At 39.7% G+C, this 17668-nt stretch overlaps 1 protein-coding gene across 1 annotated transcript in view; it reads left to right on the top strand.

Annotated features, from left to right (window-relative positions):
* LOC148063047 (CUB and sushi domain-containing protein 3-like) overlaps positions 1–17151 on the top strand; it is a 414667-nt gene extending 397516 nt beyond the window's left edge. The window contains exons 66-70 of the mRNA XM_087812099.1: positions 3052–3210; positions 4327–4439; positions 9394–9481; positions 10797–10938; positions 14435–17151. Coding sequence (XP_087668225.1) covers positions 3052–3210; positions 4327–4439; positions 9394–9481; positions 10797–10938; positions 14435–14594 — 662 coding nt within the window. The 3' untranslated portion in view covers positions 14595–17151. The remainder of the gene's footprint in view (positions 1–3051; positions 3211–4326; positions 4440–9393; positions 9482–10796; positions 10939–14434) is intronic.
* Positions 17152–17668: the final 517 nt, after the last annotated feature.

Raw genomic sequence — 17668 nt, 5'->3', positions numbered from 1 at the left:
AGTCAGTAGATCATCAAACACAGATGTTTCTTGAAGGAGTCAGTAGATCATCAAACACAGAGATGTTTCTTGAAGGAGTCAGTAGATCATCAAACACACATGTTTCTTGAAGGAGTCAGTAGATCATCAAACACAGATGTTTCTTGAAGGAGTCAGTAGATCATCAAACACACATGTTTCTTGAAGGAGTCAGTAGATCATCAAACACAGATGTTTCTTGAAGGAGTCAGTAGATCATCAAACACAGATGTTTATTGAAGGAGTCAGTAGATCATCAAACACAGATGTTTCTTGAAGGAGTCAGTAGAACATCAAACACAGATGTTTCTTGAAGGAGTCAGTAGATCATCAAACACAGATGTTTCTTGAAGGAGTCAGTAGATCATCAAACACAGATGTTTCTTGAAGGAGTCAGTAGATCATCAAACACAGATGTTTCTTGAAGGAGTCAGTAGATCATCAAACACACATGTTTCTTGAAGGAGTCAGTAGATCATCAAACACATATGTTTCTTGAAGGAGTCAGTAGATCATCAAACACAGATGTTTCTTGAAGGAGTCAGTAGATCATCAAACACACATGTTTCTTGAAGGAGTCAGTAGATCATCAAACACAGATGTTTCTTGAAGGAGTCAGTAGATCATCAAACACAGATGTTTCTTGAAGGAGTCAGTAGATCATCAAACACAGATGTTTCTTGAAGGAGTCAGTAGATCATCAAACACAGATGTTTCTTGAAGGAGTCAGTAGAACATCAAACACAGATGTTTCTTGAAGGAGTCAGTAGATCATCAAACACAGATGCTTCTTGAAGGAGTCAGTAGATCATCAAACACAGATGTTTCTTGAAGGAGTCAGTAGATCATCAAACACAGATGTTTCTTGAAGGAGTCAGTAGATCATCAAACACAGATGTTTCTTGAAGGAGTCAGTAGATCATCAAACACACATGTTTCTTGAAGGAGTCAGTAGATCATCAAACACAGATGTTTCTTGAAGGAGTCAGTAGATCATCAAACACACATGTTTCTTGAAGGAGTCAGTAGATCATCAAACACATATGTTTCTTGAAGGAGTCAGTAGATCATCAAACACAGATGTTTCTTGAAGGAGTCAGTAGATCATCAAACACACATGTTTCTTGAAGGAGTCAGTAGATCATCAAACACAGAGATGGTTCCAAAGCTTAGGAGCAACAGTCTGGAAGGATTTCTCTCCTCTGGTCCTGAAGTTCAGGAACCATCAGTAGATTCTGATCCACAGACCTCAGAGCCCGAGCTGGGGTGTAAGTCTGGATCAGATCACTGATGGAAGGTCTGACCATGGATAGATCTGAAAGTAAGAACCAGAATTTTAAAATGATCCTGAAAGAAACTGATGAAGAGTTTGAAGGAGAAATGTGAGTTCTTCTACTAGAGCTCAGAATCATCATCATGATTCATCACATCAACATTACGAAGCTCACGAGTTCAACATGGGACGAGATGGATGGAAGTAAAAATATATATTTAAAACACAACATCAACATTTATAAAGTCTGTTTCAAACCCTTGGAAAAATACGGAAATTAAATCTGAAATAAGATGATTAAAAAAATAACATGTTTTTTCGGAATGAATAACAAAAACTCCATTAATTAATCTGTTCAAGTTTTTTTTTTAACGTGGAAAGAATTAATTTTCAAACTTTTAAGAAACACGTCAGTATTTTCTTCAACTCTGACACAAGATAATGAAGACATTTATTTTCCTTTTTTGAGTTAACAAAACAAGTGAATTCGATCAAATTCATTAAACATCGGATTTTGTTTCTCAGTCAGAAAATATTATTATTTCAAGTATTTTGGTCCGGAATATAAAATAAACATTTCCAGCTAAAACTGTACAGAAGCAGTTTTAATTATTGTATTAATTGTGGTATTTACAATTATCACAAATAATTAGCAGCAGAGAGTGAATTATCCTTAAATTCGTCGCTAGAAAGTAAAACAATAGACTCAAGGACACATTCTCGTGTTTTTACTGGTTTGGTTGATAAAATTCAACTAGCTTAGCGTTAGCGTGGAATAAGCATGTGTCCTGCTGGGACTGACACGTTTCCTCCTGCAGTTCCCAATGATAAAATTAGCTTAGCATTAGCATAATAGTATCTTAGCATATCATTAGCTTAGAATTAGCATAGCATTAGCATGTCTCCTGCTGGGATTGGCATGTTTCCTCCTGCAGACCCCAATATTAACATTAGTTTATCATTAGCATAGTAGCATCTTAGCATATCATTAGCTTAGAATTAGCATAGCATTAGCAGGTCTCCTACTGGGACCTTCTGGTCTGACGTGTTGTTGTAGTTTAGCATTAGCATAGAATTAGCTTAGCATACCATTAACATGTCTCTTGCTTGGACGGAAATGTTTTCTCCTTAAGTTCCCAATGATAGTATTATCTTAGCATTACCCTAGTCTTAGTTTAGCATCGCAATAGCTTAGAATTAGCATAGCATTAGCATGTCTCCCGCTGGACTTCCTGGACTGATGTGTTTCCTCCTTCAGTTCCCAATGATAGTATTAGCTTAGCATTAGCCTAGTCTTAGCTTAGCATAGCAATAGCTTAGAAATAGCATAGCATTAGCATGTCTCCCGCTGGGACTTCCTGGACTGATGTGTTTCCTCCTGCAGTTCCCAATGATAGCATTAGTTTAGCATTAGCCTAGTATTAGCTTAGCATACCATTAGCTTGTCTCTTCCTGGACTGACGTGTTTCCTCCTGCAGTTCCCAATGATAGCATTAGTTTAGCATTAGCCTAGTATTAGCTTAGCATACCATTAGCTTGTCTCTTCCTGGACTGACGTGTTTCCTCCTGCAGTTCCCAATGATAGCATTAGTTTAGCATTAGCCTAGTATTAGCTTAGCATACCATTAGCTTGTCTCTTCCTGGACTGAGGTGTTTCCTCCTGCAGTTCCCAATGATAGCATTAGTTTAGCATTAGCCTAGTCTTAGCTTAGCATACCATTAGCTTGTCTGTTCCTGGACTGACGTGTTTCCTCCTTCAGTTCCCGACGACGTCTTCGCTCCTGACTTCCTGTGGAAAGGCTCCTACACCTACAAGGGCCACAAACATGCGACGACTCTGAGCGTCAGCAGCTTCAACGGCAGCACAGGGAGAGTCAACGTGACTTTGACTGACGGCAGCCTGGAGTTCCTGCTCTCCGGTGAGTCGTCTATCGTTCATCTTCTCTCTTCCTCCTCCTCGTCCTCCTCTTCTGAGACGCCTGTCAATCAAGCATCAACAAACCATCTCACGCACAAGGCTGGAAAATTCATAGTAGTTTTTTAAGTAAGTAAGTAATGTTTTTTTTAATTATTGTATTCAATTATCTATATATTCAACATTTTAATTCGTTTTTATTTAATTATCATCATAATCATAATTTGTATTTAAAAATAATTTAATTTAATTTGAGTTATTTTATAATTAAAGTTTAAAAAATGATGATTATTTTTTAAATATTCTTATGTCAATTATTCATTTTCTTTTCTAAATGTAATATTTTTAATTCATAGTATTTTTAATTCAACATAAATGTTGGTATAATAGAGTCACAGACAAGACTAACAGCACAGAACTACTGGATCAAACTCTCAGTCAATCATGTTAATTATACCTACATTTTTATATTCAATTTAAAAAACATTTAAAGAAATAAAATAAATAATAAATCAAATAAAAAACAATGTTTAAATAAATAACAGATTTTAATAATTAAATGCTTAAAAGAACAAAAACATTTCAGTAATTAAATCCAAATGAGAAATGCAAATATGGCAAAGACCACACTATCTGTCTTCCTCCTCCTCCTCCTCCTCCTCCTCCTCCTCCTCCTCCTCCTCCTTCTCTTCTCCTCCTCCTCCTCCTTCTCTTCTCCTCCTCCTCCTCCTCCTTCTCTTCTCCCCCTCCTCCTCCTCCTCCTCCTCCTCCTCCTCTCCTCCTCCTCCTCCTCCTCCTCCTCCTTCTCTTCTCCTCCTCCTCCTCCTCCTCCTCCTCCTCCTCCTCCTCCTCCTCCTCCTCCTCCTCCTTCTCTTCTCCTCCTCCTCCTCCTCCTCCTCCTTCTCTTCTCCTCCTCCTCCTCCTCCTCCTCCTCCTCCTCCTCCTCCTCCTCCTCCATGTAACTGTCGTTATTATGTTATCAGTTAACAGGATTCATTAGTACTTGCATCAAACCTGGCGTAGGTGTCGACAGGAAACTATTAAGTCAGGAGCAACAAGAACGTGTCTCACATGTATGATCTTCTTCCTCCTCCATCTTGAATCACGGCGCCCCCTGCAGGCGTGTACAAGAGCCAGGAGGCCCGGCTGACGCTGCTGCTGCACCACATGCGGGCTCTGGTCCACAGCTCTCTGAGCCGGATCTCGGACCAGACCTGGACCATGGACGGATTTGTGAGTAGACACTGGATTTACGCTGGTCCGACGTGTCGTCCATCTTTGGTGTCGTACATCTTTGGTGTCGTCCATCTTTGTCGTCGTCCATCTTTGTCCTCGTCCATCTTTGTCGTCGTCCATCTTTGGTGTCGTCCATCTTTGTCGTCGTCCATCTTTGGTGTCGTCCATCTTTGGTGTCGTCCATCTTTTGTGTCGTCCATCTTTGTCTTCGTCCATCTTTTGTGTCGTCCATCTTTGGTGTCGTCCATCTTTTTTGTTGTACATCTTTGTCTTCGTCCATCTTTGGTGTCGTCCATCTTTTTCGTCGTACATCTTTGTCTTCGTCCATCTTTGTCTTCGTCCATCTTTGGTGTCGTCCATCTTTGTCGTCGTCCATATTTGTCTTCGTCCATCTTTGTCTTCGTCCATCTTTGGTGTCGTCCATCTTTGTCGTCGTACATCTTTGGCGTCGTCCATCTTTGGTGTTGTCCATCTTTTTCGTCGTACATCTTTGTCTTCGTCCATCTTTGTCTTCGTCCATCTTTGGTGTCGTCCATCTTTGTCGTCGTCCATATTTGTCTTCGTCCATCTTTGTCTTCGTCCATCTTTGGTGTCGTCCATCTTTGTCGTCGTCCATATTTGTCATCGTCCATATTTGTCTTCGTCCATCTTTGTCTTCGTCCATCTTTGGTGTCGTCCATCTTTGTCGTCGTCCATCTTTGTCGTCGTCCATCTTTGGTGTCGTCCATCTTTGTCGTCGTCCATCTTTGGTGTCGTCCATCTTTGGTGTCGTCCATCTTTTGTGTCGTCCATCTTTGTCTTCGTCCATCTTTTGTGTCGTCCATCTTTGGTGTCGTCCATCTTTTTTGTTGTACATCTTTGTCTTCGTCCATCTTTGGTGTCGTCCATCTTTTTCGTCGTACATCTTTGTCTTCGTCCATCTTTGTCTTCGTCCATCTTTGGTGTCGTCCATCTTTGTCGTCGTCCATATTTGTCTTCGTCCATCTTTGTCTTCGTCCATCTTTGGTGTCGTCCATCTTTGTCGTCGTACATCTTTGGCGTCGTCCATCTTTGGTGTCGTCCATCTTTTTCGTCGTACATCTTTGTCTTCGTCCATCTTTGTCTTCGTCCATCTTTGGTGTCGTCCATCTTTGTCGTCGTCCATATTTGTCTTCGTCCATCTTTGTCTTCGTCCATCTTTGGTGTCGTCCATCTTTGTCATCGTCCATATTTGTCTTCGTCCATCTTTGTCTTCGTCCATCTTTGGTGTCGTCCATCTTTGTCGTCGTACATCTTTGTCTTCGTCCATCTTTGTCGTCGTACATCTTTGTCGTCGTCCATCTTTGGTGTCGTCCATCTTTGTCGTCGTCCATCTTTGGTGTCGTCCATCTTTGTCCGTGATGAGGCGTCACGTCCCGAATGTCTCACTTGTTATGATTGTTCGTCTCAATCCTCAGATCATTTGAAGTCAAAGTAGAAAAATCACCTTCAGATAAACACGCTCAAAATAAATACTTTTGCAGAGAAACCTTGACATGTCAACAGTCACTAATGGTTCTCTTGCATTCATGTACCAAGGTTGTGCTAATGGCTACGGAAAAAAAACACCATGAAATTCATCTTGTGGGTTATTGTCTGAATTATAGCATTTTTCACCAAAACATGTTTTTGTCAAAACACAAAATGACCCTTTTGGCCTCAAAACTAAATCAATTCTGTGACGAACAGAAATATTCAACAAATATACGTATATTTGTTATTACAACAATACTTTACTGCTGTCAATCATAACAACTCTTAACTGTGACACAACACACACACACAACTGTGTTTCTTACAAACACACAAACACGAGTATCTCTCACAAACACACACACACATTTGTGTCTCTCACTAAAACACACATTTGTGTCTCTCACTAATAAACACACGCATTTCTATCTCTCACAAACACACACACACACCTTTGTGTCTCTCCCTAACACACAAACATTTGTGTCTCTCACAAACACACACACACAAGTTTGTGTCTCTCACAAACACACAAACGTTTGGGTCTCTCACCAACACACACATTTGTGTCTCTCACAATCACACACACACATTTGTTTTCCTTACAAACACACGCATGTTTGTGTCTCTCACATACACACACACATTTGTGTCTCTCATAAACACACACACATTTGTGTCACTCACAAACAGACACACACGTTTGTGTCTCTCACAAACGCACACACATTTGTGTCTCTCACAAACAAACACACACGTTTGTGTCTCTCACAAACACACACACACGTTTGTGTCTCTCACAAACACACACACACGTTTGTGTCTCTCACAAACACACACACGTTTGGGTCTCTCACCAACACACACATTTGTGTCTCTCACAAACACACACACACATTTGTTTTCCTTACACACACACACATTTGTGTCTCTCACAAACACACACACGTTTGTGTCTCTCACAAACACACACACACGTTTTTGTCTCTCACAAACACACACACACAAGTTTGTGTCTCTCACAAACACACACACACATTTGTGTCTCTCACAAACACACACACACGTTTGTGTCTCTCACAAACACACACACACGTTTGTGTCTCTCACAAACACACACTGTTTCATGGTGTTACACAAACACAAACTGACGTGGTAGGTTTCATCAGAGAAAGATAATCTATCAAGAGTAGAGATTCTACTTATGCAAAGTTATTCATGAGTTGTGTGTTTAACATACATCATTGAGATTCATGTTTCCAGCTGTTTTTATTTATGTTCTTGTTTACAATTCATTCAAAACATTCATCCACAGCGTGTTACCATTTATTTCATCTAAGGTCTTGATATATAAACCTTGTACTTGTACTTGTGTGAACAGATTTTACTTTTTTGAAACATTGACTTTGTTTAAATAGTTTTTTTTATATATATTTTAATGAAAGTAGTTTGATTGAATCATGTACTTTTTACTAGGATCAATATTTCTCTCATTATGGTGAAGTTTTCAAAGTTTTAATTTCAGACAAAAGGCTTAATAAGATTGAAGAAGGAAAACAATGATATTTTCCTTCTGTTTATCTCCGCGCTTTGGTGTCGACATGATGGTAGAAAAATATCTCTTATAACGCTCAGTCTCACGGGACTTGCATCAGTTTCCCGCCAAAAATGAGCGACATCAGAGAGGAGCCGCCGGCGCGTCGTGATATCACCAAATCAATAATTAATTCACCTCCTAACACTTTATAAATGACGCTAACAACTTAGCTCGTTAGCATACGGTGAAGACGCACACATAACACTTTATAAATGACGCTAACAACTTAGCTCGTTAGCATACGGTAAAGACGCACACATAACACTTTATAAATGACGCTAAAAACTTAGCTTGTTAGCATACGGTGAAGACGCACACATAACACTTTATAAATGACGCTAACAACTTAGCTCGTTAGCATACGGTGAAGACGCACACATAACACTTTATAAATGACGCTAACAACTTAGCTCGTTAGCATACGGTAAAGACGCACACATAACACTTTATAAATGACGCTAACAACTTAGCTCGTTAGCATACGGTAAAGACGCACACATAACACTTTATAAATGACGCTAACAACTTAGCTCGTTAGCATACAGTAAAGACGCACACATAAGACTTTATAAATGACGCTAACAACTTAGCTCGTTAGCATACGGTAAAGACGCACACATAACACTTTATAAATGACGCTAACAACTTAGCTTGTTAGCATACGGTGAAGACGGACACATAACACTTTATAAATGACGCTAACAACTTAGCTTGTTAGCATACGGTGAAGACGGACAGGTTTGTTTGGAAGTTCACGATCTTCTAAGAAAACAACTGAGACGAGATGAAAAGTTCTTACAATATGTTGCTTTAACAAAGGAGGTTGAAAGAGACGAGTGACTGGATCACTAGTGTTTGACTAGATCATAAGTTAGTATTACTTCACTGGATCACTAGTGTTTGACTAGATCACAAGTTAGTATTACTTCACTGGATCACTAGTGTTTGACTAGATCATAAGTTAGTATTACTTCACTGGATCACTAGTGTTTGACTAGATCATAAGTTAGTATTACTTCACTGGATCACTAGTGTTTGACTAGATCATAAGTTAGTATTACTTCACTGGATCACTAGTGTTTGACTAGATCATAAGTTAGTATTACTTCACTGGATCACTAGTGTTTGACTAGATCACAAGTTAGTATTACTTCACTGGATCACTAGTGTTTGACTAGATCATAAGTTAGTATTACTTCACTGGATCACTAGTGTTTGACTAGATCACAAGTTAGTGTTACTTCACTGGATCACTAGTGTTTGACTAGATCATAAGTTAGTATTACTTCACTGGATCACTAGTGTTTGACTAGATCATAAGTTAGTATTACTTCACTGGATCACTAGTGTTTGACTAGATCATAAGTTAGTATTACTTCACTGGATCACTAGTGTTTGACTAGATCATAAGTTAGTATTACTTCACTGGATCACTAGTGTTTGACTAGATCATAAGTTAGTATTACTTCCTGAGACGCGTCACCATAGCAACCGAGCCTAACAAGCTGCTCAGTTCACAGACGGACGGAGACGTAAACAACAACGAGACATAGAAGTACAAATTGACAACTTTACAGAACGTGACACTGATTGATCAAAGTGTGAATTTAAGAAATGATTGATACAATAAAAAATTATAAATTGTCACATGATTTCCATATGCATCATATTACGGTGTCAAAATCGCGATATCAATATTTTTCCGATATATCGTGCAGCCCTAATATGTATTTATTTACATATATTCCTCTGTGGAATCTAAACGGTTTGACACGGAGCTGGACAAGCTGTCGACTCGTCGTTGTGTTTTGACGTCACGTCGTTTTCGTGCGACTGGATCCAAACGCTCTCTTGTTCCTGCAGGTCTCGGCCGAACCCGAGGGCGTGAGCTACGTGTTCCAGGGCTTCATTCAGGGTAAAGACTACGGACAGTTCGGGCTGCAGAGGTTCGGTACGTGGATCACGACATCAAACATTCATGCTGTTGACACGACACACTCTGGAGCTGACAGACGACCACAGGGCAGAACGTTCCTCTGTTTTTCGGGGAGTCGTGTGGAATGTTGGACTCGCCTCAGGTTTAAAACCGTGTTTTCGTTCGTGATCCTGAAGAAACATCCTGGACTCACTGAATACTCAGAGTATCAGTGGCATCAGATACTTGTCAATGTTACTCTGCCTTTATTTATTGTTTTCTTAAGCAGATGATTCAATAGTTTGTATATTGAAAAGTTTCAATTTGATATATTTGTATAGCCGAATAAGAAAATTATAATAAAAACTTTCTGCCGATCATGCAACACACAGATCAAATCAATCATATTTTATGTGTTACCATATTTTATTTCAGTTTATATTTCAATAATGTTTATGTAAAATAAAATAATTCCATTTTTTACAATTAACATGTAAATAGTCACAGTATTTGTTCATTTTTGTGTTGCAATTAAACTTCCGGCCTCTAGATGGCAGGAGTTGTTATGTTCTCCACAGCTAAGTAAGTAGTATTTATAGAGTGCTTTTGTAGACCAGGGTCACAAAGCACTTAAACAATCAAAACAATACTCAATAAAATAAATACTAAAAAGATCAAGATAACAAAATCACAACACCAGAGTCAAGTACTGGACAATACTACACATATATACTTGTTACTACACTATCACAACACCAGAGTCAAGTACTGGACAATACTACACATATATACTTGTTACTACACTATCACAACACCAGAGTCAAGTACTGGACAATACTACACATATATACTTGTTACTACACTATCACAACACCAGAGACAAGTACTGGACAATACTACACATATATACTTGTTACTACACTATCACAACACCAGAGACAAGTACTGGACAATAATACACATATATCCTTGTTACTACACTATCACTGTACATCATTGTATATTGTATCCTTGTATCGTGACACTCTTAACAACACAAACTACTTATATAATAGATTATTATTTAAAAAATAAAATAATTGTTTCAATAAAGAAATTAATTAATTAAATTATTCCCCAAAATGAACTCAATACTTCAAAATACATTTCAATTAAAAACCTTAGTTTCCACATTATAAACGTGACATTTGTTCATCGATGACACTGATGAACTTCCATGAACTTCTCTCTGGAGTATCTTATCAATCTGCTCATCATCTTGATTCCCCGACTCGTCTCCTCACGATTGAAGATCTTGAACCGTAGATCCTCGTCTCTCCACCATCGCTGATGGATGATCTTCTCCTCGCAGGTCTGAGCGTGAGAGAGAACGTGACGCTCCCCGACCCCGAGTCCAACGCCTCCACCAACAGCAGCTCGGTGGCCGTCGCCATCCTCGTGCCTTTCTTCGCCCTCATCTTCGCCGGCCTGGGCTTCTATCTCTACAAGCAGAGGTGAGTCGTCTGCTCGTGATCCTTATCGTCGCTCGCCTGTTGTTCTTCTTACGTTTGGGCACCAGATAACATTTTCATTAGTCTTCAGAGGTTTTACTGTTTATCTGATACCAAGAAAATTGCTTCCTGATTCTTTAAGCAACAAGAAACTCTCATGCGCCCCCTGGAGTTGACAAGTGGAACTTTAATCAATCCTGAGTATAGTGTTTTGTGAGGAGAGAGACAGGAAGTAAGAGTTCACAAATGTCAGTCAAATTCAAGATAATATTGATGAGAAATCTCAGTTTTGCCGAGCATCGTTCTTCTATACAACCTCCTCAGGGGCCACATTATCTACTGTAGGTGTAGTGAGGGGCCGTCAACACACCAGAGGCTGAACATGATGGAAAGAAAGATTGAAAAAAGGAAAAAGGAGAATCAAAGTCTGAAAGTTGGACATAAGTGTGTATGTGCGCATGCTCGGTGTGTGTTTGTACAAAACGATCTTTTCATTGAAATATTGACATTAGAAAATGATCTTAAGCTCCGCCCACTGATGATGATAAGCAATGATGAAACCTTGTTGGTCAAGCACGTGTCATCAATGGTCTCCACCTCCAATGGACTTGTTGTATAAACAAAGCAGGGCGTGATAACAGCTGGAGGAGTGAAGCCATTATTACGTCATAATGGACTCTCGTAACCTCTCGTTCGTCCAGATTTCAGAGCAACTTTATAAAGTAATGAGTTAAAAACATGGTCATGATGAGAAGTTACTGCGTCTTGAAGAACATTCACTACATGACACCAGAGTTGATACTAGTTGATGTTTAATGACACCAGAGTTGATACTAGTTGATGTTTAATGACACCAGAGTTGATACTAGTTGATGTTTAATGACACCAGAGTTGATACTAGTTGATGTTTAATGACACCAGAGTTGATACTAGTTGATGTTTAATGACACCAGAGTTGATACTAGTTGATGTTTAATGACACCAGAGTTGATACTAGTTGATGTTTAATGACACCAGAGTTGATACTACTTGATGTTTAATGACACCAGAGTTGATACTAGTTGATGTTTAATGACACCAGAGTCGATACTAGTTGATGTTTAATGACACCAGAGTTGATACTAGTTGATGTTTAATGACACCAGAGTCGATACTAGTTGATGTATAATGACACCAGAGTTGATACTAGTTGATGTTTAATGACACCAGAGTTGATACTAGTTGATGTTTAATGACACCAGAGTTGATGCTAGTTGATGTTTAATGACACCAGAGTTGATACTAGTTGATGTTTAATGACACCAGAGTTGATACTAGTTGATGTTTAATGACACCAGAGTTGATACTGGTTGATGTTTAATGACACCAGAGTTGATACTAGTTGATGTTTAATGACACCAGAGTTGATACTAGTTGATGTTTGATGTCACCAGGGTTGATACTAGTTGATGTTTAATGACACCAGAGTTGATACTAGTTGATGTTTAATGACACCAGAGTTGATACTAGTTGATGTTTGATGTCACCAGGGTTGATACTAGTTGATGTTTAATGACACCAGAGTTGATACTAGTTGATGTTTAATGACACCAGAGTTGATACTAGTTGATGTTTAATGACACCAGAGTTGATACTAGTTGATGTTTAATGACACCAGAGTCGATACTAGTTGATGTTTAATGTCACCAGAGTTGATACTAGTTGATGTTTAATGACACCAGAGTTGATACTAGTTGATGTTTAATGACACCAGAGTTGATACTAGTTGATGTTTAATGACACCAGAGTTGATACTAGTTTAACTTTAAATAATTGACTTAAGAAATGTCACTTCTAGAGTGTAACACAATAACAATGACATAATAAAACTCGAACACGACACCTGATGATTCCAGTAACTTTAGATCAGAGGTGGACAATTACATTTATATATACAGGTATATATATATATATATATATATATTCATAACATCATATATTGTCGAGAGAAGGAAGTCAAGAAGAACGAGTTTATTTCAAATCATAAATCTTTTAAATATTTGATGATAAAATGAAACCAAAAACCTTGATTTAATTTACATTTAAATGAGTTTGTAATCATTTTATGACAAACAACGAATAAAGTCTGAAACTTTTCTTCATTTTAAAGTTTTCTTCCGGCCTCATAAATCAACTCCACGTTCACCTCGGGTTTCAGTCGATTGCTCAAGGGTTCTCGAACACTCGTGAAGACTGCAGTCGTGTGAAGAATAAGCAGAAGAGACGAGTTAAATGAAATGATGCAAAATTCACTTTATTTCTCTGTGGTTTCTGGTAACATGCGTCTGGATTAATGTGTCGTTGGCATTAAGAGAAGAAACGCCGTCGAGGACCAACAAATGAGAACATGTGGATCTATTTTCAATTGAATTCACTTCATCTGGTTCTGCTCCGAGGAGACGGCGTTATTAAACACAACAGTGGTTTTGTAACACAACAGAGTCGCACATGCAGCAACACACTCACAGTCACACTTTCTTTCTCCTTAATAGAGACACTTTTGAATCAGAGCTCGAGGAAGATAAAGCTGGAGCTCAGAGCAACTGTTTGACTTCCTGCATCACAGCCAATGAAAAGAATGATAACGTGTTCATGTTCATGACTGATTTACTCGGGTTTACTACACAAAACTTCTATTTAATACTATTTAACCAGAGACATTTGAAAAATAAAACCTTTAAAATGTAAACCACGAGTCAGATGGAGAGAAGGTCAAGCTGCGAAGAGTTGATTCTAATGATTGTATATATAATATATAGTATACAAAGTAATGGATGGTGATGGAGATATGATTGAAATCTTCAGTTTTGGCCCCTGATCAGATTCTCTTCATTATATGTGGCCCTCCCCGAAAAGAAGGTTGGACCCCCCTGATCTGGAATATGCAGTTGCTGAAATATAAAAAATGACATCATCGTGCTGAGGGAGTAGAGGCTGGGTAAGCAGCCAAGCAGCATCTCAGCAGGGGTGGCTAAGAATCGGAATGATGGCGGAGTCAAAGGATCTAAACTTCCTAAAGGTCTTCAAACCAGTCCAGGATGAATCCAGTGTCCAAGAACTTTAGAGGTTCATGACAGAATGATGGGTCCAGTGTTCTCTGAAGGTCATGTGTCACACTTAAGGTCATGGGACCAAATCAGACCAACCACGTCATTGTATGTGGCTCCGGTGAGCTTCATGTCATTAGATTAATTGAATGTTTTCAATATGATGAAACCATCATCAACAACAGATTATTATGTCAACGATAGTTTGAGAAAGAATTTAATGAGACGTCACGTAAAAAAAGGTTGAAAATGTAATAATATTATGTATCACTTTGCTGAGCACATTGAGTTTGAGGCGACGCTAACAAGCGACTTGAAGCTTCTGCCTCGTCGACAACACAAAGGTCCAGTTAATGAAGAAGCTGTTGGAGCGAAGATAAACGAGCTGACAAACCTTCTTCTCGTCCTCGCAGGAAAACGGATAAAACGCAGTACACCGGGTGCTCCGTGCACGAGAACAACAACGGACAGGCCACCTTCGAGAACCCCATGTACAACACAAACACGAAAGCAGCTGAAGGGAAGGTCGTCCGCTTCGACCCCAACCTCAACACAATCTGTACCATGGTTTGATGTCCACTGAGCAGCAGAGACACGTATCTTCTGCTCGTTTGCTTCGATATATACTGACATATTTATACTGTTTCTGAACCACAGGAACATAAAGCACACTTTCTGCACCATTACAGCACTTGCATTTGGTTGGATCCAGGAGAAAAAAAAGATAACAGAGAGGAAGGATATCTTTCCGGGGCGGGGAGATGTTTTCTACACTCTATGAGTGTTGGCTTTATAAATAAAGACCCTCCAGCATCGAGATAAAACAGAGTATTATATGCTCTGCAGAGTAAATACAAGGGGTTTCTTCACAATGCCAAATGAGAAATTCTAACACTTTTCATGTCCTATCTGGATCTTCTTTTTCTTGCCTGAATATATCGTGTTGAAACATGGTCAGAAGTAGAAGGATGGCGTCGGTGACTAAAGCCCTAGATAAGATCCTTGTTCGTCGCCTCGGACAAATGTTCGGGTCGACACATTTTTAAAACCCATGTCAAAGGCACTGACACTGTGCTCTGAGTGCGACACACATAAACGTTTTTGTTGTTTTTTAAACGTAGCCACTAGCTAGGGAGAGGAGAGCGCCAAGTTCGTTACCCCTGCTTCGTCCTCCAGGTCTCCATGGACACAAAGGTTTTCCTACTGGACACACTGCTGGGTTCCAGGTGGTTCCCCTTCAAGTCCAGAGAACACCAGCCCTGTTGCCTGGACCTCCTCCTGAAGTGGATCATCAGGCGTGGACCACACAGTTTTCTCTTCTTTTCCCATCATTCGAGGCCGTTCTTTGCTCCCGTTCTGGACTGAACCTCTCTTTGGGTCCCAGGGTACCAGTAGACCGTCCCACTGTGACCCCCTCGAACCCAGGATACTAGCTTGTGCACAATCTTTATTTTAACGGTCAAAATATGTTTACATCTTTCTTGGCCAAAAAAAAAACAACCTCTAACTTTCTTAATCCAAATCACCAGCACCACAGAACCCTGACCAATTTCTTTGCAGCTTCTTTGGTCACATCCACTGCACGTTCAGTGTTGGATGCTGGGAAGTAACTTCTGTATCGTCGTCTTTACGAAAAGAGTAGAGCTTTTTAGAAAAACAGCAGTTAAGGTTTTTGGAAAATGAAATATTGAGCTAAATTTTCTCAAACCGGGATCAAAACTAAATTCGATGAAAAGATTCTAACTATTGGGCAACCTGGCGACGAACTCCCATCCCTGGACACTCTGTCCGTGCAGCTCGTCGTGGAAGTCTCTTGGCGAGTTCATGTTGCTCAGCATGCCGTGCATCAGGTTCGCTGGCTCTTCTAAGCACGTCTGCTCCCTAGATTACGACTCCATCGTTCATCATCGTTAGAAGGTGGTTTGTGAGGACACCTGCAACATCTCCCTCTAGACTGAGCACTTTCTGGGATGTTCCAGGGTTGTCCTCCAGAAATCCACGATACTTTGACTCAAGACGTCACCAGGCAACGGATCGTACGTGTTTACGCTGCACATCAAAGACACTCGTGATGCTCGTTATATGAAGACAAACATGGGTTTTATTTAGGGCTTTAATCTACGAACGGTTTTAAATCTCTTCTGTCCATGTCCTTTTTATTGTTTGTTATTCTTTTAACCTGGTGGACTCACCCCCGTCTTCAAGCATCTCACTGTAGGAGTGTTTTCTTTCACCACATGCACACAGTCGTACTACGGCCAGGTTTCCCAGAAGTTCCTTCAAGCCTGGAAGGCGTGACTTTGCTTCTTTATTTTAAGAACCGATGCCTTTAACGTTAAAAAAAGCAAAATTCCATCCACGCCGTTCTGGGAATCTTTTGGGAAACCGTAGTCTGTCAAAGTTTGCTCCTATGGTGGGATCTTGACGAACACGCTCTGGTCCAGCATCAGCTTCTGCAGACAAATGTACAGCTCAAAGGAACCATTCGTTCGTCCTCGTCGTCCGACACTGTTTTCTACGATGACTTACAACATCATGGGTTTCATCATCGCAGTGCCTTGAATATTTTATGGGCATATGTTTTTAACGGAAACAAATCATCGCCACATATCAGCGCAACTTATCGTCACGGTGACGTCTATTTAAGAAGTGTTTGTAAACAAGTCCTGGTTTCATACGGCGCATGTTGGCATCCAGTACTCCCGTCAAGCAACCGCTGCTACCATCAGTACATTTTGTACATTTATACAGTTTTGATACTGGAATTCCTGATTTGGCAAAAAAACGTCTTGTGTTTCTCACGTGTAATATATTTTGCAAGTTCATATTTCTTACAGGAAGATTTGAAAAAAGAAAGATAACAATAATTTTTCCATGCGACTGCAGAGCCGAACGCTTTCATCACACAATTGATCTCCGGTTGGAAAATGATGTAAATGAATCTGTACATATTTACCAGCTTTTGTAAAGAGATATATTTTTTATGCAGATGAAACATTTGTAACTTATTCAATATGTCGTGTAAAGTTTCACTTGTAAATGTCATGAAAGATCAGAAACGTTTTGTATATTTTATTTCCTTTATCACCAATGTATAAATCCTTAATTTATATATAAAATATGAAATAATGCGTCACTTCTCCTGTCGTTTTTTGTGGGAATTTCTTGGACTCGGAAGAATGTTTTCCAGTCGACTCACGGCTCGCTCGCCTCTGAACCACAGACCTCAGAACAGCAGAAATAGTTTTTGACGAATGGTGTCTTTTGTCCTTCACACTTCATGAAGGATTTTAAATAGATCCAATGTTTCTGCATGTGTAGAGAAGCAGTTTTTAGGAGAACTCCTGAAGACCTCGAGGGAGACGAGGTTCCTCCGTGTGCGTCTCTGCTCCTGCTGCTGCCCCCGCGACCCCGGAGAAGATGGATGGATGTTCGACACCAAAAGATGGAGATTCAAGACCTGAGATCATGGAAAAGAGAAGGTTTTCCTTCAGGCTTTGAAAGACACTGTTGACATCAAGTCGAGTTCTCATCAATAAACATCTCAGAGTTGACGACGAGCAGCTAAAAGTTAAATATTAATAAAGACATAAATAAACATGTCCGAGCGAAAAAAGTGCTGATGTGAAGTCGAAACAAACAAAGTT

The sequence above is a fragment of the Callionymus lyra genome, chromosome 17 (assembly GCF_982586985.1).
Source record: "Callionymus lyra chromosome 17, fCalLyr1.hap1.1, whole genome shotgun sequence".
Taxonomy (NCBI): Eukaryota; Metazoa; Chordata; class Actinopteri; order Syngnathiformes; family Callionymidae; genus Callionymus; species Callionymus lyra.
The sequence above is the reverse complement of the archived record's forward strand: the minus strand, read 5'-3'. Positions and strand labels throughout refer to the sequence as shown.